Source organism: Botryllus schlosseri, chromosome 5 (assembly GCF_051294905.1).
Source record: "Botryllus schlosseri isolate E-star chromosome 5, Bs_hap1, whole genome shotgun sequence".
Taxonomy (NCBI): Eukaryota; Metazoa; Chordata; class Ascidiacea; order Stolidobranchia; family Styelidae; genus Botryllus; species Botryllus schlosseri.
This window is the reverse complement of record NC_137240.1, coordinates 11,453,635-11,481,247: the sequence shown is the minus strand read 5'-3', so window position 1 is coordinate 11,481,247 and position 27,613 is coordinate 11,453,635. Positions and strand designations below refer to the sequence as shown.

The following is a 27,613-nucleotide window of genomic DNA, read 5'->3' as shown; positions in this document are numbered from 1 at the left end:
CTGTCATATGCCAACACTGTAAGTATCAGTCTATCTATTATGCCTCTTGGTATCGTTGGCTGCGATCTGCGCAATGCCATTCCAGCAGTGGGTTCGTCGGCGCGATTCTTTTCCAACAGTGGTAGTCGCAGACCGCCGAGTCTCGAGTCAAGTTTTTTGGACAGCACCGATTCTACAGATGACCCGCGACGCATGGCGGCCCGGCGTTTTTCCGCAGTCAAGGTTTGCGTCTCTCCGCCCGTGTCATTGGTGATACGCAACTCCGGTATCTGTGATAGTCGAGTAATTGGCAGAAGAGGTCCGAAACGAGGTACTTAATCGGAATATTCATGTAGGTTTTGCCTAATTGTCTTAGTTGAGTGGTTATGTCATTACAGACCACCTATGCGTACACTTCAGGATTGATAAAACCAAAGTACATTCATCATTTCATGATGTACCAAGCAGGGAGCAGTTTACACATAGCTTTGTGTCACTTATATCGTGATTTGCCATTATGTAATGTTGTTTAAAGAATCAGCATGACCAACCAACAATAATTCAGCCTATTCTCAGCATAACTAGCCAAAAGCCATCTTTCGGTAGTGATAGACGGGCGTTTAAAATTTGGCGTCTTGGATTCTCCAGTGAATAGGTGGTGCACCAGATAAAATTTCTTTCAAAAGCTACACTAACACATTGAAACCACTCATCTCCAACTTCAGTAGTTTTAGGCGGCTTTGGCAAGGTACGGGTCAATTATGAGTTTACGAGATCACAGTTGCTGACAATGCTGATAGCGAAATCCCCAATAAACAACAATACAGTCCTCACGCTCTGGATATCCAATGAAATTCCGCGCTTGAACAGCTTGGTTCTGAACGATTTGGGAGTTCGACTTCCAGCTGAGGAAACCCGACTCCGCGGACTGCTTATCGGCTTGCCATCGTTTCTGGATCCTAAATTGAGATAAGTTACAGCAAACTTCCTCCTCTCTATGGTCAGTGTTCAAGAAATTATACTCGGTATTCAAATATATTATGTATCGAGTAGCGCATATCGAGTGTATTATGTCCGTCTATGGCTCACATACACGAAGAACTGCTAAACTACATCTGTTACTGTCAGCCAGATGGATGATGTTATATGAAACCTCAGAAAGTTGGATCAAATTGATATGATGCCATACTTGATCCACATTCATATCCATCCATACGATACAATTTCAGCCTGCACCAATTGTAAAAGACAAATATAAATGTATTAGGTATATCAGTCCAATCTAAATCAGAAAACAGAGTCGTTAAGGTGAGGGCTGAATCGTGTATAGAACAGAAATACACTGCTATAGATAGAATACTACTAGTTTACAATAACGTAAGCTCTATCAGTTTGTTAGCAGTCAATTTATTTCTGACATATCGACAGTATAACCCAGTGGTTCCCAACGTGGGCGATATCGCCCCCCAGGGGGCGATTTGGCGGTCTAGAGGGGCGAAAATGACGAAGGGGGCGATAGGAGGGCGAAAATAGCGAAGGGGGCGATAGCGCGTCAAAACGACTGACCTGTTTTTTTTTTAGGTGACCAACGGAAATCTAGTTGCAAAAGTATCAAATTTGACGACATCGAGCCGAAAAGTTTTGACCTATTTTTTTTTAGTCAACCCGCCGGTAATTACAGTATTATTCGGTACCCAAAATTTGGGGGGCGATAATCGGTGTTGAGCTTGAAAAGGGGGCGATGGGTCGAAAAAGGTTGGGAACCACTGGTATAACCAGTCCACGCAATCGTTGTATGACTGCATGTTCCAACAGGTCAACGTGTCGAGAGCATGTATGACGTACGTACAGTTACAGCAACTTAATCGACTGATTACTTGATGACTTGAAATTGACTCGAAAATATTGCCTGGAGTCAAGTGTCAATGCACATTTTTGAAACACCAAGTCAAGTCAAGTTAAATCATTTTTGTTAAGTGAGTCAATTCAATTTATGGCTTAAATTTTATCATTTCAATACACCACAAGACTGTGATACGATGAAAGATAGGATGGTGTCGAGTCAAGTCAAGTCATCTGAAAAGTTGACTCGAGTTGTCCCAACACTGCCTGGTTGTAACTGACAAGGGTGGAAGCAGGGATATGTGTATGTATCCCTGGGTGGAAGGTATGACCTTGTGGTTTTACGGGGGTTCATTTTGAAAAATGCAACCCGACTGAAGTTACTTATTTCACAAATCAAAACGGCATTACTTGGCATGCTTCGAGAGGAACCACTCTTTAATATCCCGCGAGTAGCGTTCTGGTCAAAATCCGGGCTGGCAAGAAAGGGCGACGCGCGTCCTTTCTTGACCGGGCCGAATTGCGTGTCGCTGTCGTCGTTGTGAACAGTGTGGTCGCTATCGGAAGAGGACCAGTCCATTCTGTTTTCCGCCGAGCATTGCCGCCGTATTTGAGCTGCGCTGTTAACAAATATACGCTTGTAATGATGTTGTCAGTAGCAAAGTACTTTTACTTTTTCCAAACACTGAAGAAGTTTTTGCCCACTTGTTCTCCTCACTCAAGCGGTCACGGTATTAACTTATTTCCACTCCTACCAAGCAGTTTTTTAGGCAAAACTCCTTACTAATCGACACTTTGGATACTGAAAAGTGGAAAGTTGTTTCGGGATATGTTTGCACAATTTTCTCGAGTGATACTGTCCTAATTCCTGAGCGATATGGCCCTTCCATCAAGGTAACAGGGTATCATTTGTAAAATCGCACCATTTAATGTGCTGTTTGTTATTTTGCTTTAGTGAGGAGCGTGTATCTTGTAATTTTTAAAGTGGTCGCCTCCGATTAACTAATCAAAGTATGTCATTCCTCGACCACATCTACTGCGAATTCTACTTGTAATTAAGTTGAAAATTTTGACTTTACACTTCTACCTCTACTCAAGAATCAATGCTGACTACTTTGATCACAGGACCAGAGCTTGAGTAATAGCACAACAGGAGTGGCACGAAAAATACATAGATAGTTTTGAAAATCTGTTCAACGTTTGTGTTTGCTTGTCGCCGTGACACGTAAATTTAATAGATGCGCGTTAGAGCTAACAAAGTGACTGCGACGAGGTTTAATTTGGAGATCATTGCTGTATGCCTCACTGGGGGCTTTTCCCATGCAAAAAATGGAAATCTATCCTTGAACTACTTGACCAAGGCGTATAAATTGAATACTTCAACTTTCAACATTACTCAAGTCAAAGTAGTTTCAATCTTCTCAGTTTGATTGGAACGGCACTTGTTTATCGGCATATATAAGATACCTTTTCTTCTTTAGATTTCTTTTAGGAGTATCAATACCGTCTCGCGTGAGTGACGTCACCCGGTCCTGAAAGTATGCACAAACTATTATAACAGCTTTATACGGAAGATTAAGATGAATCCCCTGTGATATTTGGAGGTTCAATACTGAGTCGATGGTTCTTTTTTTATTACAGTATTATTGGCTCGTTGGATGGGATGATTATGGTAGTTTCAAAGAGTTTCTGGGGCCCAAACTTACGAATTCTAACTGCATAATCTGGGCCGAGACAAACATGACCTTAAAAATAGTATGTGACAAATTCCAAGTAATATACAGAGTGTACACTGTTGTAAAACGCTAGTTCAAGTTACGATGGCATGCGGCTGCAACAGTGTAAATTCTCAGAAATTATTCTCTTGGTGTACCTGTCTGCCGTAAACTTCCGTCAGTGAGCCTGCAGACAGTCCCCTCGATTTTTTCCCGTCTTCAAGATGAATATCATCTTCAAAACTGACCTGTAATTTGATTTATTGCCATAAGTGATACCATATTATAGCTGATTGTTACCTTCTTCCCAATTGATCTCATGTAGAACTTTCGAGTCACCAACTTGCTGTCCGACGATCTGAATGAAACGCAGATCATTATACTTGCGACACATTCAATTTTCCAACTGATCCAAAGATATCGAATCAAACTCAATTACTATGCTTGTAGTTGATGAATTCTGCACATTCGAGAAACATGATTCCCTAAATCTAGCGACTTTAAGAGCAAGTTTTGAGGTTGACCTTTACAGATCCTTTGGCGCCAGATTCCCGTTGAAATAGCTGGCGAACATATTCATAGTCTTCTCAGATAAAAGACAATTGCAAATTCGTGAGACAGGACAAAACTAGACTAAGTAGATTATATGGTTAAAATTTGGTTTGTCGTCAGTTTCCATAAAAAATGATGCAAGTTTATAAATAGAAACGATATGAAGAGATTTTGAAACCAGCGACTATGAAATTTGGCTTAAAAAACTGTTAAAAAATGAGTCTTGGTACGCTAAAGGAGCAATCCCCCCCCCCCCAGCAATGGCACCGTAACTGAGTTGCTATGTAGATATTTTTGTTACTTGTCACCCCTGCTTACCATCGTGAGCAAAAAGAAGTAGGCACACACATACCTCATATTCGCATTTCCAAAATGTATCCCTGCAACAAGCATAATATTCTAATCGATAAAATACCGACAATGCACAACAACATGTTAGTGGGTTCTTAGCCAACTACTACAACAGGCCGACTACACAATTTTTAGAAACTATAATGACCGAGTTTTAACATACAGACAGAGTAATACGATAGATAAGGAAAAACGTGAAATAAATAATGTTCATACTTGGCATGGGAAAATCTGCTTTCTACATTCTAATGAAGCTTGCAATCTATTAGAAATGACCTTATTCAACCCAAGATTGTCCACGGCAAACAAACTCAAAATGACACGAATACAGCATTGAAGCGGATACAGATAAAGAAATATAATTTACCGAAACTTCCTATATCGCGTCGCTTGTCGGAGTCATCCTTCTCCATCTGATATCACAGAAAACGAAGAACCCATATTTGAATGAAGCATACGTCCAAAATTTACTATTAATCCTTCCACACCTTGACAGGACTTCTACTGCCTTTCCGCAGTTCGCGAAATTGCGATCCGGACCGTGGCCACGATTGGTACGTCGCGCCTTCGTCGTCGGATTCCGTCACGGTGGAAGAGCTCACGGCGTCATTTGCCAGTTCTCTCGGTATAGCAATTGAGAGAGAGTCGTATTCTTTTTTGAGTAACGACGATATCGACCGGTGGGTTAGGGTTGTTCTGGGTCCCACTAGTGATCTCTGTAATCGCATAGATATTTCATTCTAACTTCGAAGAGTAGTAAATTCACCACACTATTGGTATTTCATCTATCACTCCTGATACTTGGAAAATAGGGCCAGGAACTATTAGGACTGCAGAAAATTACGATATTATGAATGCGAGTCATTTTATATCACTCGAGCAGAGTTGAAAAAAGTGGGTCGAACCGGAATGAACTCAAAGCTGAACAGTGAACACAATGACTTGGACTCGGACTCGACCCTTTACTATCTGACTCTGACTTGAAGTTTTATACAATAAAGCACGGTTGTAACCAAGCCGCAAGGCTCCGAGTCACAAGTCATTCTCACTTTTATGGTTTTGACTCGAGTCAAGTCGAGTCATTTTCAATTTACCACCGAGTCCATGTCAGCGAGCAGAGGGCCGGAGTCACATTATGGTATTATGACTCGAGTCCGAGTCCAAGTCATTCTGTTGACTGCTCAGTTTCCAGTTAAAGTCTTGTTAAACCCCCTTTTCAGAACTCTGTTTGGTGATATCGAATGGTTCGCATTTATAACATACTAATTTTCCTTACTTTAAGCAGATTCTGGTCGAACTTTCAACCACCAGGACCAATTGACGAAATCCCAATAGTATGGTAACTTTACTATTCTTCGAAATTACAATGAAATGTCGGTCTTGGACCTTTGAGCCACGAGTCATGTGACTTGGTTCGAGTCATGCGAAATGACTTGAGTCCAAGTCGAGTCAATATACAGATTGACTCGAGTTGGGTCGAGTCATTTCCGTATTTTGAGTCGGACTCGAGTCATTACAACCCTGATTAATAGATCAGCACAACTTGGAAAATTGCAAGAGGCTTATTAGCGACTAATATAAAATAGCTGCAAATTTATGATTTCAAAACTATATTACATGACAGCATTAATTAGAATATATAGAGAAATAGAAAATGAGCTATTACGGAAACCATGTATCTCTGTGTATTAATAACGCTACCTCATCAATTTTTGCATTCACCCGTAATGTTTAAAAGAAATAGTTGCGAACCTGCCATTTTCTCCGCGAACAGAAGTACTTCAATCTGTTACTCGAAAGGGTACCAGAGTTCTTGATGTTTCCGTTCAACCAGTCGTGGTGGAGAGCTTTCGCCGAACTCATTCTGATCGACATGTCGGCCACAAGCAATCGCTTCAAAAAATCAATGGCCTGGTCTGATATGGCTGCGAACGATTTTGTGAACCCGATTTTATGCTCCTTTACTTTTTCCAGAGTGTTATAGTCGCTGTGAAACGTGGAGTTGAAATGATAAAATGACTATTTGTATGCCGGCTTGGTACCTTTCGCCGTGTGAAGGTGAAATTCCCGTGAGGGCGACATACACAGAAATTCCCAGAGACCACATATCCGTCACTGTTGCGACAGGCTCACCATTGACAATTTCTGGGGTAACAAATTCTGGATCGCCAAAGTCATGCAACGGTTCATTGTTTACCTGTGAAAGTATATTACACCCATTGCTGATAGCAAAAACAAAATATATTGGAATCAGATCTACATGTTTTTGTTCGGCAATTTCAAAGATAATATCAATACAATAGATACCAGATATGTCAGAGTGGGGTCCTGGGAGTTTTTGAGATCTACGATAATATTTTATGAGCCGTTTAAACAGCCATTGAGCACGTCATTGCAGAATTTGAACAAACGGAATTCGATGTTTTCAAAGTATACTTCATTTTGTGACACACAAATATTCTTCAGTCATTGCTTCAATGCACCTCTCTATCTCTCTATCCTTATAAAAGATGAGACTTTTGGCATCTCTCATTCCACATTACTGACAAACAGTCCCAGATGAAATACCAATCAGGCCAGCATTACAATTTTTATGTTATCCTAAGTGTGTCAATTCCACAAAGGCACATCTCTCACATACAGGTATTTATTCTTGCTCTTATATTCTGTCAAGAAAAGTACGACGAGCATAAGGCAATACAAATACATGCATAACTTTCAGATGTAGTCATGACCTGTTATATTCTCCACACAAGCTTTTACTTTCAAATAAATCCGGCATTTGCTCCAAAAAAGTGCAATTATGAAAGCATTCCTAAGCAGCCCCCTATGTTTCCTTGCTGAAGTCGTGACTCCTTAAATATTAGACGATGTTCCTCCAGTGTTTGAGTTCTTTGATTACAAAAATTAGGAACGCAAGATCACCGCTAAATCTAATATATTCCTGGATGGTTCACAAATTAAAGCAATCTATGCATGTAAGGGTTGCAGTAAAATTATAGAATATGTTTTAAAAAGCAACAACTGTATCATGCCGGACTTACAGTAATCTCCTTCGCACTCCCAAAATCGATGATTTTCGTCTGCTTGGCACTCTTTGCTACCATTATGTTTTCCGGTTTGATGTTCAGGTGTACAATGCCGTGAGCGTGCAGATATCCCAACCCGGCACATATCTCTCTGACCTGCATCGCAATCTGGAAAATTGTCTAGTCATTATTACTGCTGACGGAGATTAAAACACGTGCAATCACCTCAAATTCACTCGAACATGGTTCTTCTATTAAGAAATCAAACCATTCCATATCGGCGTGCTCTGTGACTAGGATCAAATACTTTTTCGCAACAAAATGATCCTCGTAGGCGATAACATTCAGATGGAACAATCTGATGTAGATATAAAAATATAAATTATAATTTTAATAATCACTAGACTATATTTTGCAGCATTTTATGGTAACTGTTTGTAAGCTATCCTCTGGTTCAAGTTGATCGTTATTTTATGAACAGGAGACAGAGATCATTTTTTAACCAACAAAGTGTGGCCATTCAGTGAACAATTATGGTAGCCGATCGATCTGTCTTAATTTACATTGCTCTTATGACCAACTATTCGAAATGGTGGCCAAGCACCACAGACATAGCCAAGCTGATGTTCAAACATTAAATGTATCGATGTATGTAAATGTATATATATTATATATACTGCAATGCAGGGTTGCAACCAAGTCACGACTCACGAGGTTCCGAGTCACAAGTCAATTTCCCTTTTACAGTTTTGACTCGAGTCGAGTCGAGTCATTTTGAATCACCGCCGAGTCAAGTCCGAGTCCAAGTCAGCGAGCAGAGGGTCGAGTCTGAGTCATGGTATTATGACTCGAGTCCGAGTCCACGACATTGTGTTGACTGCTCAGTTTCCAGTTAAAGTCTTGTTAACCCACTTTTTATAACTCTGTTTGGTGATATCGAATGATTCGCATTGATTTTCCCCACTTTTAGCAGTTTCTGGTCGCAATTTCAAGTACCAAAGTACCAGTACCGATAGACGAAATCCTAATAGCGTGGTTACTTAACTATTCTACGAAATTACTATGAAATGGCGGTCTTGGCCGTCTAAGTCTCGAGCCATATGACTTGGTTCGAGTCATGCGCAATGACTCGAGTCCAAGTCGAGTCAATACACAGATTGAGAAAATGACTCGAGTCAAGTCGAGTCATCAGAAAGTCGTGGCTCGAGTCGAGTCATGACAACTCTGCTGCAATGCATTTTAAAATTGGGAACTGCCACTGGGAAAAATAATGAACAACCTTTTCAAGATATCGATTTCTTCCATTGAATGTTTTCTTTCCACGGCATTCCTGCAGTAAATATATTTAGCGGCATACTCAGTAGTTTGGTTTTGAATCGATTTCGCCAAGCGAACTTGGGAAAATGCACCACTGCCAATAACATCGTACATTCGGTAGTGGTCTGGAACGCACAATCGAGAGATAAGTTCATGAAAACTATCTATACACTCACTACTCACCTGTGAAACGACGTTCGTTCATGAGTTTCGTATTTTTAGAAGAAGAATTATCGGAATTTACATTTGTTGCTGCCAATTCAGCTTTGCAGCTAATTTCGCCAGCGGTGTTCTTAGCAATGCAGCAATATATCCCGTAGTCCGACTGATTCAAGTTGGAAATGTGTAAAGTGTGGACACCGTAATCAGCCGATTCCATTCTGACAATGGTCAAGTTCATATATCAGTGATGCATTTCATCGAAATAGAGTGCAATGAATAGCAAAGGTGGTCAGCATTGCTACTCAAATAGAAGTAGTAGTAAGGCCACACAATTCTACTCAATTGTAGTCATTAGCAGTGAATTTCAAGATGTTTCAAAACTTATAAGTGAATAATTTGAATAATTATTCAAGCGGAAGTGACAAATGAAAGGTTAGGATTGTATTAGAGTAAGTAGTTATAAAAAGCAGATTTGGTTGATTGACACCTGGCATACTTTTAGAAAGGGTTACGTTTGAAATAGCAAGTTGCGTCTTTACCGCTAATGCAAAAATGAATAACTACAATACAAACTGGTTAACTTTTCGAGGAAATATTGTATTTCAACGATACAGGATTCGATATTTCGTCAAGTTTTTATAACTACTTTCCAGTTTGAAAAATCCCACGTGCAGAAACCACTTCTCTTTTATGACATGGTAGTAGGCTTAGAGTAGAAAGTTGTTTAGGGATAACTTTGCATTTTTCGGAGCGAAATTGTCACAACGGGGATAATTTATTTTGTAAAATTGCACATATTGTTAGGGTCATTAGTCATTTTGCGTTAGTCATAAAGATGTACCTTGCAATCCAGAACGTACCCAACCCCAATGAACCTCTAAAATCTAAATCTACTTATGGAAACAATTTACTGAAATACTTTTTAGGCCTTCATTTTCTACCAGGGTTGTAACCAAGTCGCAAGGCCCCGAGTCACAATTCAGTCACACTTTTACGGCTTGACTCGAGTCAAGTCGTGCCATTTTCAATTCACCACCGAGTCATGGTATGATGACTCGAGTCCGAGTCCAAGTCCTTGTGTTGACTGCTCAATTTCCAGGTAAAGTCTTGATAAACCCACTTTTTACAACTTTGATTGGTGATATCGAATGGTTCGCATATATAATAAACTGGTCTCCTTTTCGAATACCAGTAGCAATAGACGAAATCCCAATAGTGTGGTTACTTTACTATTCTTTGAAATTACTATGAAAGGTCGGTCTTGGTCATCTGACTCTCGAGTCCTATGACTTGGTCTGTGGACCGTGTTTTGGGAAATTGACTCGAGTCAAGTTGAGTCATCAGAAAATCGTGACACGAGTCGAGTCGAGCCCTGTTTTCTACTTACTCTCAAAGTAGTTTTGACAGATCTTGCAATTCACTACTTCTGATTGTAATTGAGTAGAAATTAACATTACTTTTACTTTTGTACCAAGACCAACGCTCAATACTCTGAATACCTAATTCTTTCGCCAATGCAAAGATTCTCGCCATTCCTTTTCCATGCGATGTCAGGAGTAGGCCATCCATAAACGGCAACAGTAAAGGCGACGTTTGCCCCCAACGAAGCGGTCACGTCCTCAGCAATTTCGTCAAAGCGCGGCGGACTTTGCTAATCAATTGTATTGGAATATAAACCCGCTACTTCTCTGGAAAACTTCTATACCTGCAAAGCCAAATGCTCGCTGATGGATGAGTTTAGAAATACGTCTTCCACGCTGTCTTCGCCGAAGAAGTCCCTGAATTGTGAATGCAATAATTATGGCTAGGTTAAATCTGGCACCAAATCAAGTCGATACATAGATTGAATACTCGTATTGACCACTGGCGCATGATTTTATGCATAGGTGCAAAGACAGTAACGAAGAGCTTATCAGATATGACAAAGTAAAGTATTTATGTATCATGATTGCAAATCTCCACACAAACACTGCATAGGCTATAGCAGGGGTGGGCAACATACGGCCCGCGGGATTTTGTCCAGCCCGCGGACAGTTTTCCGTCTTACATGATAATTTGGCCTGCAGCCCCAGTCTTCCGAGATTCCCCACTACTTGCTTACATACGTCAAATTTTAGTGACTGCGTATGTCATTATACACATGTATACGCACCGAGAGAGGGCGGAGCTTATACGCGTGAGTTCGTCGAAGCGACAAGACTTATTGCATTATCGGCATTTACGATGATCTCAGCTCTAATGTCATTTGTGGTAATCATGGTCTTTGTCGTCTACAATGGTAGATATTTCTTATTTTTGATTCCGTAACCGTCGACTTGTAGCACGGCACACTTCTGGGCTTCTGTAAGACACCGCTCATGCCAGGGGTCGCCAACTCAACACGGGTTTGGGCCACTTTCAAATTTCGTAGGAGCCGCGGGCCGCATAAATTCAATATCGAGATAAAATAGGCCACACAGTTGAACAACCCCGCTATCTCGTCACCTACTAAACCCTAATGACTTCATATCTTGGTAAATTTGGGGTACCGGGCTTATCGAACACCTTGAAATCTTAATTAAGGATTGCACCGCATGTTGATTGATCAGAGAGTAGCAGACATGGTGGCGCCTGTATGACAAAGCTGTTCTCAAATCCACATTGTCTTGAGCATAATTGGCGAGATATGGCTTTGCAGTGACATTGCTGTCATTAAAATACTCTCATTAAATACGATTTATTCCTTGTATATGTCGATAAATGGTCGAATGATGTACAGCAATCAGGCCCGCCAAGTTCTTAATTTTCCTATATCCGGCCCGCCGACTGGAGAAGTTGCCCGCCCCTGGGCTATAGACACTATATGAAGAAGTAATCACTACAAAGGTTGCTCACACAGCGCCAAGGCTCGGAGAAAGTACATCAATACAGAGCTTCAATAATTGCTCTGTTAAAATAGGCCTACCAAAAATCAACAAGATTGATTGGTGAAATGGCTTCAATTAATTTCATTATACAGTAATTCGGCGCCAAAACCTATATATAACAACCCGTTATAAACCTTGCAGCACTGCCAGCAGTTCCATCGCAAGAATCGTCAACGAATATCTCAAACGCCCTTTCACAATATCCAATTACATTCATCGCACAGACCAACACCTGGCCTTCGTCATCCAATTGCAGATTTGAGATGGTGAAAGTGTACCTGTTGCGGGAAATAACAAAAGGGTTTCACAAAGCAGTCTGCAAAACAGTTGCCATCGCTATGGTCAACTGAATGATGATGAAACATTCAAACTACAACATTCAAATCTGAGGATCATACATGGTTCAGCTAATTCATCATTTCAAAACATCACGAAATTGCAATACAATTAAGAGACAGGAAAGAGTCAAAACGACTAGATTGACAATGAAATTCCAACCTTGGCCTGCAGACATGTAAATAAGAGGAGTGCACACAGAATGAAGAGTAACAGAATATAACATAAAATAGGATAGGCAATGCAAATGATATGGGATGTGTCAACAAGGCCACACCAAGGTTCGTCACCACTTTTTGAATGGGTTGTAGGCTGGAGGCATTACGTGAAATACTTTTATCTCCCACATAAAACATCAACATACCTCCCATCATCGGATTTGTCCAGAAAGTATTTGCTGCCAGAGATTTCTTCATTGTTATGCATCACAGTCACATCAGGCTCGGGCTGCCCTTTAATATAAAATACCGCACTTCCGCTTTTTCCTTCGGTGCCGTTGACATCAGAGATGCTACCGATGAACGACGGTTCAGAAAATTCACCGCTTTCGTTCGCTGCGTCCTACGGAAAAGTATTGAGAATAACATGCAATACTTTACACATAGAAGAACATATGGTATAAGTAAAGAACCCGATAACGTTCAAAACTGTACATTTACCTCTGAGGCTATCGTGGCCACGCATGCCACTGTTACTGTACCGATTTGGTTTGATGCAGACACTGAATATTCTCCCGCGTCATTAGTTTTACTCTCTTTTGCGATGAATGTATATTTTGTCGAGCTGAAATTGACATAAAGTTGGATTTCCGTCATATTTCAACACAGTTACGAGAGGTTGGGATTGGATGCTTTTGAGTGGTTATGGTTACATATGGGGTCATGCTTGAGAACACAATAATTGGAGTGTAAATTCAGTGCCGTGGGCCCCTAGCCCGGATAATTAGGAATGGTTGTAGCAGCAAAGGCAATCGACTTAGAACTTCAGCCAAATCCTTGCGCAGATAACTGAGCACTGATCCACTGTGGCAATCCAACAAATGGTGACAGAATTGAGTTGTTGTTGATGATGCTTTCATGATATAGAAGGATTTAAGGAGATTTCAGCTTTCCTCATCATGGTCTCTACAGCGAGACCGCAAACCACGTGATTGCTATTACATTCTGATTACAAACAGTGGGCATTAGTTTGTATTTATTTAATATTGTAAACAATCATGGATAGATTGGACAAAACTAGGGTGCAAATCCCTTCAAAAGTTCTCGAAATCAAGAAATAAATATGATACTTTCATGTGAGTTTAAAGAACATTGTGACAATAATATAACACTCAACCGCACTTCACTCTCTGTTAAAAACATGCAACAAAGATGATTACTGATTTGTTTTGCCTATTTTCATAGCACATGTTTGAATCATGCCATTCCGAATTTAATTGACTATAATATTATACCAATTTTTATCAGGAACTTTTCTGTAGCATATGTAACCTACATCCACAAGCATGAATCGCTCTAAAATATATTGAAAATTGCAAAGTTAAAACGAAAAGCTATAACGAGATAGGCAAGATGCTTCAATATTTCTGGGGATAAGTGTGATTGCGGTATTTGTAAGCATAATTAAAATTCAAAAAAGGACAGATACAATGGATACGGATAAGACGCATCTTTATGACAGAAATGAATTCAACATCGTAATGTGCTCAATTCACACAAATAGTTATGGCAAGATGCACTTGCTTGACACATACTTGAGATCACCGTCGGAAGATACTTCGGTAGATATTCGAAACCTTTCAGAATCGCTGCTGAGAAACTGCGTACCTTGAGCAACCTTTACCCCGTTATGATACCATGACATTATTGGAGACGGGTCACCAGTAACATAACAGATTATCTCCCACTCGCCACCAACAGCAAAATGGAGATCTTTTGGAGGAACGAGAAATTTAGGCAGTATCATCTCTGCCGTTGATGTTGACCTTTGCAATTTAGAAGGCACCGGAGTGACATTTCCACTTCTGTCATCCAGTTCGAATGATCTTTCCTGCCAAAAGAAGAGTTGCTGCTGTAGTTTACGATGCAGACAAGTACCAAATCATTTACTACAACTGGGACCAAACTAGAATCAATATCAAATAAGTACTGATGTAGAGTTCAAATTAAGAGCACCCCCATGAATGTCCGACCATATACAGTCGTACACTGTACACCAGTGATTCCCAACCTTTTCGGATGTCGGAGCCGCATTTCAAACTTAAGAGTATGTTGAATGAAACACTCGAGTAGGCTAAAAAAATTTCAAGGTAGCTAAGCCTACCTCTGGATCTCACCATCCAGCTACTTCAAAAGCATGCACGTAGACTTCTATAGATTCTATACCGGGTATTTTAGCATTGATAGTCGCAGATTGACGAGTGCTATACATTAAAATAAACTGAAAATGCATATCATTATTACAATATACTAATATGTCGTTATGTGATAGCCCATCATACATTCCTGTACTTAATGCACAAGTTTGCGGGGGATTATACGCTGAGAAATATTGGGCTTATTGCAATTTGTACTTGACTGTGAGCCGTTATTTTGATGTTAGTAAAATTGTGTCGGAATTTACTCTCCACAGAGACGATATATAAAGGTCTATGACCAGCAGAACTCAAGATATATCCTTGTCTGACGGGTATTCATCCATGCGTTTGATGCTAGTCTGCAAGAATTCTCTTTCCCGGTTTCCAGAATCGGTCTTGGGCGGCTTTAGACATAACTAATATCCCTCATTTAAGCATTCATATACAGAAATTGACCATAACTATTCATAGAAACAAGCAACAACTATAATATTTTTGTGGTATATTTAGAGGTCAATCAGAGTCGCAAAAAGGCTACCTCGGAGCCGCGGTTGGGAATTTCTGCTGTACACTTTACAGCCAATTTGTACGTTTACGCATGCACAATTTATACTACGCCATGCAGGTTCCGCAAAATGTACTTGATAACGTACATTTAGTAACCAGAATCAACAAAATCAAACATCTAGAATAATCTCGATCATAACCCAAACCCTTTTCAAGTACCCAAATATTTGTGATATTAATTTATACTTACATGAGACAAACTTTGATCACGAGCAACGGTTAGTCTTGACGAAGACCTTGTACTTTTATCTTCGCGGGCAAAACTATAAATGAGATGTCACAAATTTAAAATCATGAAATTGTAGCTCAACAAACAAAACTTTCTGAATAAACTCTGATATTAATACGATGAATTCAATATGGCAAGACATCACCTTTTGTGCTATATTTTTTTCTGATAAATTTCTAAAATTTCATTTCATTACTGATTTGTCCGCGGATTTGGGTGGATTATTAACATTTCATATTGATAGCGGCCGTAAATTCGAATATCAGTTACGCACTTGCCTACATTCCGATCTCATAAATAATATTGTGCATTGGGATGGTGCAATTACCATACAGGCTTATTGAGCACAATCAGTGATATACAATAAGCCTAAATTGCAGCAAAATTACAAATTAATCAATTACGATAGCAGCACTAACATTCCAAGACTATTGCTCATGTTAAAGTCGCCGAGGATTCCTGAGTATACACATAGCGGCATACTGACCTTGTTAGCAGCTCTGACGAAAAATAGCAGTCCGCCGACTCAGAGCCTTCTTCAACAGTTGTGTAATCATCGTCCCATTGCGCTGAATTTTATTTTGGGCGAGTTGAAATATGAAACCAGATACACAATATTACTGGAATTTCCAATTTTTTTCAGCATGGACCCCTAAATATTTTTGAGTGGCTGCGCAGACCCCCAAATGTGACCTGCATAAGTTAGGACACCCAAAAGGGTCACCACTTCTGCCTAATCATGGCATTATTCCCATCTGACCTATTTGATGACCAAAAAGCTACACCCGATGACAGAACGTAGATGAGAATAATATACCTCCTATCATGAAAAATTCGAAATCGTTAAGGCTGTATCAGACGAGGCGATGTCGGCGGAGCGTTAGTGTTTGTTTTATCATTGCTGCCATCGGCCGGATCGCCGCCGATGTTATTTGACAGTGTCAATTAACTCGGCGACATCGCCGGCGATGAGAGAAGTGGGAGATGCGCTCATGCGTATCCATATATAAACCAGTGTCGAGACTTGGATAGCGTCACTTTTGCTCAAGCCGTTTGGCGGACGGACTTTCTGGCGAAACATTGCGAAACGAATTACTGCGATGTAGTACTAAATTATTGAGCTGCTTCACGTATCCAGTATAGGCCGGCGTTGCAAAATCGGATGCACACACCACCTTCGAGTAGCATCATCACGCGCACATTCTTCTGCAGCTATCACGGCAGTCAAAACTCGTGCTACTTTCAACTGTTTTGACCTACCTTTACAAATACCATACTACCATGGTTCCGAGAAGGTTTCATTCGACAAGACATTGTACCATGAACACATTAGACAGGCATCATAACCATATTACAGAATTAGTTTCGAATATTTTCGGCTAGTTGTTACTTTGTTTCTGGATAATTTTGACCAGACGTGACGTGGCTTTTAACTTCAATTCGAAAGAAAAAAATCGCCAGCTCGACAACCAAAACGGACAGTGTACCCCTTGTTATAGGACTGATGGCACTATTAAGTTGTTCTGTCAAAGGTCCAAGCAAATATAAACCGGCCAACTCTAGGCCCTAAATGTATGTAGCTCCGCTGCACCATTGGGACTCTTCGGAATGTTTGTTCTGTTCGGATTCTCTGGATTGTGGACAAGATTTTTCAGATTTGCATGGGTATTTGGATGAGACAGTTCGTATTCGGAAGGATTGCTCCTCAGAGCTTTGAGCTGTCGGATGGATTCGGATTCTCAGAAATCACTATCCGCCCATCACTGATCATAATACGGTAGTATGTCCACAGTGTGCCTGACCTGTACAACAACAAAAAACCGAATCGCAGATGTCAATCATCGCCGAGCAGGTTTAAATGCAACGGGTCAACGCCTTCTGGAACTAATCAAGTGCAACGATCTCTCACATGATAGTAGAGAAATTATCGGCCTTTATGTTACATGAACACCACTTCATTTCTGATGACCCCTCCATTTATTCCGTCTACAAACCATGCCAGGATGACATGAGGGCACTGCTGACAGTAGAGTCAATGATGGTAAGATTACAGATTACTGCTAACTAGAATTATGGTGGTTCTTCTGCAACGAATAATGCTACTCGTAATAAAAATTCTCAAAACATTCATAGCTTCCAGCTTAACCAAAATGCATAAGCAATTACCGTCAGACGACCAAAGGTCTTCTTCGGCCGTTTCAAAGTTTGCCGTGGAAACGCTCACCAAACTAATTACAGATCCAGCCAGCTTGGAAGGAAAGATTTCTCTTGTGGTGACGCGCTCCTCCATCTCTTCCGCCTTCGACCGCAAATAATCAACGAGCGACCTCGACGACACCTTCTTCGCGGCAAGAGCAGAAAATTAGGGATTGCAATTTTTTTCTCGCATACCAGGCACCCTGCTAACCTCTTGACAGGGAATTTGAGATGGAGCTTCTGTGTTGCTCAATGTAGTCACAACTGCTTCAACTGGAGTTGAATCTTTGACAAAGAAATTGTTCTTATTGTGATGTAACTGCCTTGACAAGGCCGTGCTTCAGCTGCTCTTATTACCATGTACCATACCCGTTTACGTGTCAGTTTATGCACAGTTCATTTCAGAGATGAGTAGAAGTAGGAATGAAAAGTTAGTAGCTTGCAAAAGTGGTTTGTGACAACCGGACCTTATTATCATTTAAACAACTATTATGAGAACTAGTTTGAGAGCTATCTTCATGAAAAGGGGTAATGTCTGATAGTGCCGAGAAGAAATGCAATTAGGGAGCTTTTTCGAGGGATCACAATGCAATACTCCAGGACTGCCACGATTATTCCACTGATGAAATCGATGCTAGTCTATCGATATCTTTCATATCAGGTTCTGAAAGCATTTGTACTTTGTGAATTTTGTAAACAACAAAGTCCATAATACCAGCTTCTACGTGACATAAAATTCCTGAGACAGGCAATCGAAATTGACGGCCTACTTTTTTTGTAACACACGGTATATAGGCCTACTGTACTAGTTGAAATTGGATGTTCTGTATTCCAAAATGTCATCTCAAGAAAGTAATCAACCGAAACTCCATAGAGGTTGGCCGGGACCTACAATGACTTATCGTAGGCCCTGCGTTGGCCTGCGCTCACCTTCATTTGGGCCTGACGATTGTATGGTTGCCGAAGTTATCGCCTCTCCCGCAATATTCCTTGCCACACACGAATAAGTTGCTTCTATGTGAAATAACTTATCGATAGCCATTCCGGCTTTGTCGATATTCAGCGGAAAACCATCTTTGAACCAGTACAGTTTGGGTGGCGGATATCCTGTCACCGACACGTTTAGATACACCTCATTGCCAGAACCAATTTCAGCATCCTGTTAACATGAACGCTAATTGTATCTTGTACATTACCGCAAATGTGCATTGTATGGACGGGATTTCCAATATTGTAATCTATTTAAAAAGCATTCTTCAGCATATTAGTAATCTCCCAGGAAGTGACACACAGTACCAAATCCAATTTTATCTATGATCAAATTTATTTAAATCAAATGGACGTAACAGCTGAATCTGATTACAGTCGATCTTGGTTGGTGAATTCCAATCGAAGTGCAAAAAACCAACATAGAATTTTACAAAGGCCGATAGTTGGGAAACTGGAATCAGCCGGTGTGCAACAACCATACCTCAAGTCCCAGTACAAATTTCGGTTTTTGGTAAGCCTTGTCTATGTCTGTGACGTCAAAATCAGTCAAACTTTCGCTTTTCTGCTGCGTCATTGCCGACGAGCCATCTTTTTTACTGAGCAGGATTTCATCAACCATCGCGTTTGTTGTTCCATAGTCGCGGTCAAGGTTTTCGCGGCAGTTTTTGTCTGCAATGACACATAATGAACCGTCCTGTTATACTGCATGTACAGATTTTATTTCAAACTCTATCCATCCATTTCTACAGGCATAATAAGGTTTATCATATCAAGACATCCTAGTATCAAGTCAGTAGCTGACAGTAAGCCTGAGATATTATCTTTGGTAATTGTTATTGGGTAATATAGACAAGTTGCGGTCAAAACCAGGAGCAAGTTTCAACTCATGGCCTGTCTGACAAATCTGTGCAAGTTATTTATGTATTTGGTTTATGTTTCAATTTTCATCTGTTTAAAGCAGACCAATAGTGTGATAAATGGTCCCGATATGAACCCATCATTCAAAGTCCATCCGTGCTTTTTTACACCTATGATAAATATTTCAGCTGAAATGAATATCGCAATTCCAATTCATACCAATAGCAAGACTTGATACGAGAACTGTTTCTTCATTGCTGAATTCAACAAGTCTCTCAATAATGTCATCCAATTTTTCAGACACATTTCTTCCATCCGATATCTTTTCGTTATCTGCACAAATCATTGAAATACACAACAATCTATCATCTTGAATTTTAAATCATGGTGTCGGATTCACTAACAGGATGCAGGAACTTATCGCAACACATTGGAAAACTTGTCAGATTTTGTGTTACCACTAAATCACTGATTTTGATCCAATGATTCCCAAATATAAGTTGATGTCAGTTTCACATAATCATCCCATTTCATGATTATAAGTAATTCATCATTCAATTTAATCTTGTTAGAACCAATTCAATAGTGGCATGGCATAGAAAAAAGAAATTTGCAAAACCAAACCGGCTGTCTCTACTTGAGAATCTTGAGGCTTGCTTTCTAGCAGATTTGGAGAGAGTATCTGTGAAATTCTAGGTTCTTCAATGTCTTTGATGGTACTGCAATGCAAAAATAAGAAATATATCTCAAGCATTCCATCGTTCGATCGTAGATTTCTAGTTTTTTAATACATTACAAAGCTATATATGAAGGAAGTTAAATGTTGTTGTTCAATATTTTTAATAGGCTTACCATATTTCGGAAATGAAAAAAGAGGACACTTTTTCAGAAATTTCAGACAAGCAAAACTGGAGAAGAATTCTCAAAAACAGGTAAATTTCACCCGCTTCATGATCGGATGACTAAAAAAAAAGGTCATCACTTGGTGGATGACTAAAAAAAAAAAAAAAAAAAAAAGGTCTTTTTTTCGCTCAGAGCTGAAATCACCCCTTTTCCCTCCGAAATACCCGCCGGAGCTTCACTTCTGCGCTAATTTGCGGCATATCACTCGCGATTTCCTCTAAATATGACCTAAATTTTCAAAAAAGAGGACAAAATCTCAAAAAAGAGGACAAAAGGGCGTCCTCCGAGGACACTTTCAAAAAAGTCAAAAAAGAGGACAAATCCTCTTAAAAGAGGACGTATGGTAAGCCTAATTTTTAAGAATTTTGATTATTTCAAAATACAGCACGACTACGACACAATGAAAAGGTATGAAGGCAGCGAAACGCCTTGGAGTGGTCTTTGAAATCAGACACCCAAACATGTAGGACTTGTACGTGTGTGTAATGTATGAATATATATAACATAACAAACCAAAGATGCCTCAAGACATTATACCAGTGTCTCCCAAACTTTTTTGAGCCACCGCCCCCCTGGACAACGAAAAAAGTGCCAGCGCCCCCCGACCCCCTAAATCAAATTAATGTTGTTTTGGATTTATTTCAGCTAATAACGAGGCGGATCAAGATGGTTTATTATTATAAACATCCTCGTCATACTGGGTTAGAAATTTGATAAGAGCAATCTCAATCTGAAACCTCCAGTCTCCACGTACCGTACTGTCAAGTCGGTTTCTGCCGTGAGTCAGAAACCTTGTCACGGTATTGAAGACGCGTTCTATCAATATGAACGGGGAAGGACAACGACAAAAAATGTCACCCGACTCCAGTGAGAGTATTTTTATTTGATTTAATTGTGTATCCAGGACGATTGATTCGAGATATTGAACTTCAGTTCGAACTCAAAATTGTTCTACCTATAGGCTCAACTACATAACAATGTAATCAGCTCCTGAATCAATTCATGCTCGGTAACTTTACAGAATGAATTGATAATCCGGTAAGGAATTTTTAATTGGAATATATCCCCGAATCAACCCACCCTATCCTTGTGCAGTTTTTTAAGATGATTGATTTATGCTTCTCTGTTAAAATCGGGTATTCGAGCTGGGCCAGTAGCTCATGCGAGCTTGATAGTAATGGGAACAGTTCAGGTCTTGCAAACTTTCGGTTAAATATCACGGGCTTATCACTGAATCCGGACAGGGCCATTTACGTCTTTAGCAGGTTTCATTATTAGTAAGAACGGAAATATTCTACTCGATAATTTTAGAGAATATGCCCGTCAAGCAGGCCTAGAAATGATGTCGCTTCTCGCAACCAGAACGTCGTGTCGAAGGCCTCGGTCGCAGCACTGTGTATAATTCACAATCGTTTGAATCAGAGATTAAAATCACACAAGGCAGTTTCTATCAAAAAGTCATCACACCTTGTAGTGAGCAACAACTGCTCAAGTAGCTCTCATAGCATACAACGAACCACGCTTTCTAGGGATTCTGACGACTGCTAAATTAGTCCATTGATGGCCGGATCAACATTGTCAGGTAACAATGGACTTTTCCGGTAAAGCTGACAGAGACGGACGACCCTAAATTGCCTTGAGTGAATCGATTTTGCATGTTTACTGCATATTTAGCTGCTTTATTCATCAACCGTTTCATTACTACGGAGCAGTTGCCTTCTAAGCGTACAACGCGGTCATTTGCTCTCAGCGCCCCCCTGCCGCCCAATTTTGTAGCCAGCGCCCCCCAATCGCCCATTTCACCGCCAGCGCCCCCTTCACGTCCACGAGCGCCCCCAGGGGGGCGCTGGCGCCCACTTTGGGAACCACTGCATTATACGGTAATGTTCCAGCAACAATTTGTTACAATTTACAGTTTACAGTAACTTTATTATAACAAAACCACGTCCAAATGAAGATAGAACTCCAAACCAAGTCAACTATCTCTCATTATGGAATAGATGGGGTGGTAGAAAATAAGTTATACAGTTAAATGGGGTTATGGGTGTAAATAACAACTCGAAATTCCAGGGTAAAGGTGGATGAGACACCCGCAGACATACGTTTACACGACTTTGATATTGACCATGCTTATTTATTATCGTGTCTCATAGTTTTGGTGAATCATCATTGGATACAGTAATAAATGAATGATGAATGTAGATGCCTCACCTTAAATTCAAACTGGTACCATTCAATCCTTTTGTTGTCTTCAATTCTCTGCTAGATCTAATATTATGATATTATTACATTCAAATATCTTATATTACCATTCATAAATGTGCTGGATAGTTTGAGTCTCAGAACATATATATCTAGGCGTTGGAATTAAAAGTCTCATGACGATGCAAGACATTCTTATCGGCATCACTGCTACCATTTGTAATCCACACTGGATCCCTTGGGACAAATTGGTAGTGCATCAAATCAAATACCCATACTTGAGTGCAGTGATGAAAATCGGATAGTCTTATTTCTTATAAAGTCATTATATTTGACTGAATTATGAAGTGTAAATAATTACCTCTGGCTAGATGGACAATTGGACATGACATATATTTTCAACAATTCATAAGGTTTATTATGAACTTGCATGCAATAATTAATAATAATAGAGACAGAGTGTTCAACCAAATCAATTAGGAGACGCTTTGGAGTACAGAATTTCATGATACATTTGAATAATATATTCATATTTATTCCCGGTCTGTCCCGTATTTATTCCCTGTCTGTCAAACCTTACATCTCGCAATCGCAGCAAAACAATTTGCTTGTTCTCGAACACCACCAGGACATGGGTCAAAAGTCTTCTATCGGCAAACATTTACTGGAAAATCATATGTGTGCTGCTAATTATCATGAGGACATGTTCTCCATATTAGCAAAGGGTCGCAATTTATTCCATTTGTCTGTTCTTGAGTCCATAATCATCACTATGAGTCGATCTAGTCCAGTGATTCCCAAGCGCGGCCACGAGGGCCGCATGCGGCCCCCAGATAGCCTTCTTGCGGCCCCCAAAATATATTTAGAAATTGATTTATGACAAAAAATAAAATTTATATTTATAAAATACTCTTGATTAACTTGGCCTCTGTAGTTTTTAACTATAGAATTACAGGAAAGTTGTGAGTATAGACTGCTAACGCTACGTCACTGCTGTTACAATGCAATGTGCACTAACTTTCCAGTTGAACGAGCAGTAGCTATAGATATAAATAGTTGATAACTTTCAAAACCGAAGGAAAATCCTGAAAAAATGGTAAATTTTTCCCACTTCGTGGTCGCTTGACTAAAAAAGAAAAAGAGGCTCAACTCCCGGAAAATAGAGTTTTTCTTTCACATTAACAGGTGGTTGACTGAAAAAAAGGTCAACTTTCCGATCCAGCTCCCGAAATAGCCGCCGTAGCGTTCCTACAGTGCTGATTTAATGTATATCAGTCGAATTTGGCCCTATATGTAACCAAATTCCTCAAAAAAGAAAACATTTGGGCGTCCCCCGAGGACACTTTAAAAAAAAATCAAAAAAGAGGACAAATTAAATTAAAAGAGGACGTATGGTAACCCTATGTTAACTAGATGTGCAACACGTGACTCACGGGTGAATACGCCGAGATGCATACTGCTTAGCCGACTAAAAGCAGCATAATTGGTAGTCCTATAGTCAGGGCTATAACTGCCGCAGACCAAACCCCCCAATTGAGGGGGCCGAGCTGGAAGGGGGCCCAAAACTATTTCGTGAATTAGCATAACTTATAGAGTATTTTTTGACAGATTATGCAACTTTTTCAAAAAATTTTCGCGCTAGGCGCTATTTCAATTCGCCACATATCTCGATTATTGGGTACTCTTCCTCAAGAAAAAATACGCAAGATGTATAGAAATGGGCACCACAACGCACCAAGACATATAAAGTTTTAGGATATATAACATGTGACTCCAAGAAGTGTGTCAAAACGATCTGCAGCGAGAAAGCCTTGGCCGTAAAGGACTGCATTTATGCTGACCAAAAACTACGAAATACGAAAAACATCGTTATATATACTAAATACATATAGGTTTAATTGTCCACATAGGCGCCTAAATGACTGGCGCCGAATGTTCTTGTCTTGGCAATCTGAACCTCACAAGACAAATACCATCTCGCAGGAAAGAATTATATGCCAGTGAAGAAATACCAATCTGAAATCGTGTGATCTTTCAGTTTATTAGGTTTGGGCAATTCTACATTTTTTGATATAGAAGACAGGAGGTCACGAAATAAAATCATATAAAGTCATACCTAGGGGTTCACCCGCCCGAAGATGTTTAATTTTACTGGGTCTGCAGTTTCAAAGACACCTCTCACTCAGCTCTACCGGTAAATCCGATTAAGTGGGCAAAGAGCACAACCATGCAATTACCGATCTTATTTGCCGATTTTATCATGAATTATCGAAATATTAGCGCGTCACGCTGTCTCACTAAACAGTACAAGCTAAATTTCATGGCAAAAGCGAACAACGTGATGCGGGGTCAATTTATCACCCTATGAGAGCCCGGGGTCCTGACGAAGTGCTGTTCCGTTCCTGCCAACGGGTATACCCCTGGAGATGTTCAATTACTATTGAGGGGGCCTATACCTTTTCAAACACACCTCACTCAGCTCTACCGGTAAATCAGATTACGTGAACAGAGACAGGATGAAAATTGATAGCAATACATGCAATTCCCGATCATATTGACCGATTCAGTCATGAAACTAAAGAAATTTCTCGCGCTTAGCGTGTTTAAGCGAGAAAACCTGATTCACTCAACGGACACCCAATGCAGCAGATAAGTAGCGGTAAACAGTGTACAGTTTTGAAATCTCGCCAGGGCAATAAAACTACTCAGAAATAGCCATGATGAATGTTTGGCTCCGTTTCATAGCCGTAGTATTTGTGTGGCCCCGACCGTACTCTGAAATTCTAAATTTGGCCCTCACACCGAAAAAGTTGGGGAACCATTGATCTAGTCTATGCCAATAGAAAGAATTTGTGTATCATTTGCAAATCGCGCATTATTTTGTTTTGTTTCGCTATCTCCGTGCCTGCGCTACAGTTCTCTTATTGTTTCTCACTTTGTATTTACTCTGTGTGACGTCATGATTAGCAATACTGATTGTTGTTAAACATAGTTATTTGAATGCACGAATCATTATTGACGGTATCTCCTGATGAGTGTCAGTCTGAAAGCTTCTCGAATGAATATGAATATATTATTCAAATTTGTCAAATCAATTAAGTAAAAAGAACATGTTGTATTAATTGGAATGGTGCCATATATCTTGAAATAATTTAATAGAGCAGAGTAGAGTGAAGAATTGTAGTGCGGAGTTAAGAAGTAATCTCAAAATGGACTCAATTCAAGTGAAACGACAAGTTGTAAGAAATTCCACAGCTACTTTCAATCACAAAAGAGCCAAAAAGTTCAGAATCTGTTTAATATTCACAACAATTCGAATTCCATACAAATGCTTACCGAGTTGCTTCCTTCTGCTTCACTGTCTTAGACTTGAGCTGTCGACTTGATTGCTTGTTTTCACTGGTTACTGATTTAAGTGTGGATTTTACACATTTCTATCATGCATATAAGGATGATACGGCTCTTACTTTGAAAATCTAATACCTTACACATCTTCGGTGTGGAACTTATGATAGATATACCGTTGGGTTCCATAAAATCGTGTTTGGTGGATTTGTTACTCTTCTGTGTCGTGTTTTCAGCAAATTCCAGAACATTTTTCGTACTCCGCTTGCCATGCTGAATCTCTATTGTTTCGTTACTGAAAATGTGGATAAATTGATGCACCTCAAATGGTTTACGGATTGCCAATTCTTACATTTGTATTTTTGATTTTCGAATACTCCTTCCTGAAACAAAGAAACTGCATGTCATGATGCTGTCTATGGTGATAACAGTAAATATATATATATCGACTTTTCAATTAGATAAAATAAAAAAGGGCAAAAGAAAACAGGAGACAAAAAGAACATCGAGATAATCAGTTTTGGGCTCGTGTTAAGCGTCTCCAACGTGGGCGGTCGTGGGCGTCTTCAAGCGACAGCCCGCGTTGCGCTAGATGAGAAACAGTAAATGCATATCTCCACAAAATTATGCCTAACCCCATTGACAATGCATACTTGGAACATACGTATGACTGCAATATAGATGGAAAACTCGCATTCATGCGACATAACCTACCCTCAGGCTTGCTAACAGCATTGGACTCTGGAATCTGTAGATCTGCGATGGACCAAGCCTCGCCGGCCAGATTCTTTATCTGTAAATACATATCCCATATCAGCTGTATGATGTAAATATCAACTAACGTAGATAGATTTTGTAATTGTTACAAATGCAATATACATATTCGAAAATATAAATGTTTTATTTCACCGTTGCAGAACTATAAATTGTCTTGTGTCAGTTATTAGTCACACACAACGAATTAATATCACATGAATTTCATTTTTGCTTACCTTGCATGCGTAGACCCCTTCGTCGCTCGCACAAGCATTGTTCATAACAAGGACTATTTCATCTCCCTCTTCCCTGCATTGATATTTTTCTGTATTTTGGCTGCTTGCAACATGCGCCGAGTCAAATATCTTGATGTTTCCTTTGTACCATTCATAATCTGGAGCTGGAAATCCTCTTGCAACACATCGAAATTGAACAAGAGAATTTTCCACGTTGTCCAGATTTTGAAGTTGTAGCTTGAAGTATGGTGGAACTACATGAACAAAATACATAAAACATGTTTCACTAACCAGGATTGAACTTGAATGTTGAATGTTTTGCAATCGATTGCTTGGTTAGGGTATCTCAAAACTATTGATACTTTACTAGAAGGAGAAGTCGATGTGTTTAGATAGTCCTAGCACATTGCAATACAACCAATGCTCCATTATTTCCTTCTGCCCAATGCACACAATAATGCAACACAAGATACTAACTATAGTTAGTGATACTCATTACAATCGGCTTCCGATTCCAATTCCAATTTCAAGGAATTCCAAATCTACTTGGCTGGTGTAAAAAAGACTCTAGGAATCTATTTATGGTTTTAAAGATTAGTTTGGGAGAAAACACCTTAAAATAAGTTCCATTAGGCTTCCCTCTCGAGTTAGGAATGTAAGTTGAGGTGATTTACTTGAGTACTGAGAAAAGTAGACGCAAGCTTACTTCACTACAGACTACCGATTGGATACAACCAACAATTTGATACTAGAACCAGAAGCTATAGTCATCATGCTCCAAGTCTC

At 39.9% G+C, this 27,613-nt stretch overlaps 1 protein-coding gene across 4 annotated transcripts in view; it reads right to left on the bottom strand.

Moving 5' to 3' along the window:
• The window catches only part of LOC145439716 (uncharacterized), a 33,362-nt gene that overhangs the window by 4,754 nt on the left and 995 nt on the right, over window positions 1–27,613 (bottom strand). For 2 of the 4 annotated variants that reach the window (XM_080317281.1, XM_080317278.1), the window contains exons 2-36: window positions 26,828–27,081; window positions 26,550–26,628; window positions 26,188–26,218; window positions 25,958–26,130; window positions 25,827–25,896; window positions 22,500–22,556; window positions 20,010–20,104; window positions 19,605–19,718; window positions 19,009–19,196; window positions 18,468–18,696; window positions 17,749–17,822; window positions 17,508–17,682; window positions 15,829–15,910; window positions 15,303–15,375; window positions 13,943–14,238; window positions 12,849–12,972; window positions 12,554–12,750; window positions 11,988–12,131; window positions 10,653–10,725; window positions 10,447–10,598; window positions 8,969–9,165; window positions 8,748–8,910; window positions 7,694–7,826; window positions 7,484–7,636; window positions 6,482–6,636; window positions 6,192–6,426; window positions 4,928–5,155; window positions 4,807–4,852; window positions 4,441–4,468; window positions 3,837–3,894; window positions 3,695–3,784; window positions 3,289–3,353; window positions 2,233–2,441; window positions 814–938; window positions 44–269 (exon numbers count right to left, since the gene is read on the bottom strand). In XM_080317281.1, coding sequence (XP_080173407.1) covers window positions 44–269; window positions 814–938; window positions 2,233–2,441; window positions 3,289–3,353; window positions 3,695–3,784; window positions 3,837–3,894; window positions 4,441–4,468; window positions 4,807–4,852; window positions 4,928–5,155; window positions 6,192–6,426; window positions 6,482–6,636; window positions 7,484–7,636; window positions 7,694–7,826; window positions 8,748–8,910; window positions 8,969–9,165; window positions 10,447–10,598; window positions 10,653–10,725; window positions 11,988–12,131; window positions 12,554–12,750; window positions 12,849–12,972; window positions 13,943–14,238; window positions 15,303–15,375; window positions 15,829–15,910; window positions 17,508–17,682; window positions 17,749–17,822; window positions 18,468–18,696; window positions 19,009–19,196; window positions 19,605–19,718; window positions 20,010–20,104; window positions 22,500–22,556; window positions 25,827–25,896; window positions 25,958–26,130; window positions 26,188–26,218; window positions 26,550–26,628; window positions 26,828–27,081 — 4,791 coding nt within the window. The remainder of the gene's footprint in view (window positions 1–43; window positions 270–813; window positions 939–2,232; window positions 2,442–3,288; window positions 3,354–3,694; window positions 3,785–3,836; window positions 3,895–4,440; window positions 4,469–4,806; window positions 4,853–4,927; window positions 5,156–6,191; window positions 6,427–6,481; window positions 6,637–7,483; window positions 7,637–7,693; window positions 7,827–8,747; window positions 8,911–8,968; window positions 9,166–10,446; window positions 10,599–10,652; window positions 10,726–11,987; window positions 12,132–12,553; window positions 12,751–12,848; window positions 12,973–13,942; window positions 14,239–15,302; window positions 15,376–15,828; window positions 15,911–17,507; window positions 17,683–17,748; window positions 17,823–18,467; window positions 18,697–19,008; window positions 19,197–19,604; window positions 19,719–20,009; window positions 20,105–22,499; window positions 22,557–25,826; window positions 25,897–25,957; window positions 26,131–26,187; window positions 26,219–26,549; window positions 26,629–26,827; window positions 27,082–27,613) is intronic. The other 2 variants (XM_080317279.1, XM_080317280.1) reach the window with 2 other exon arrangements.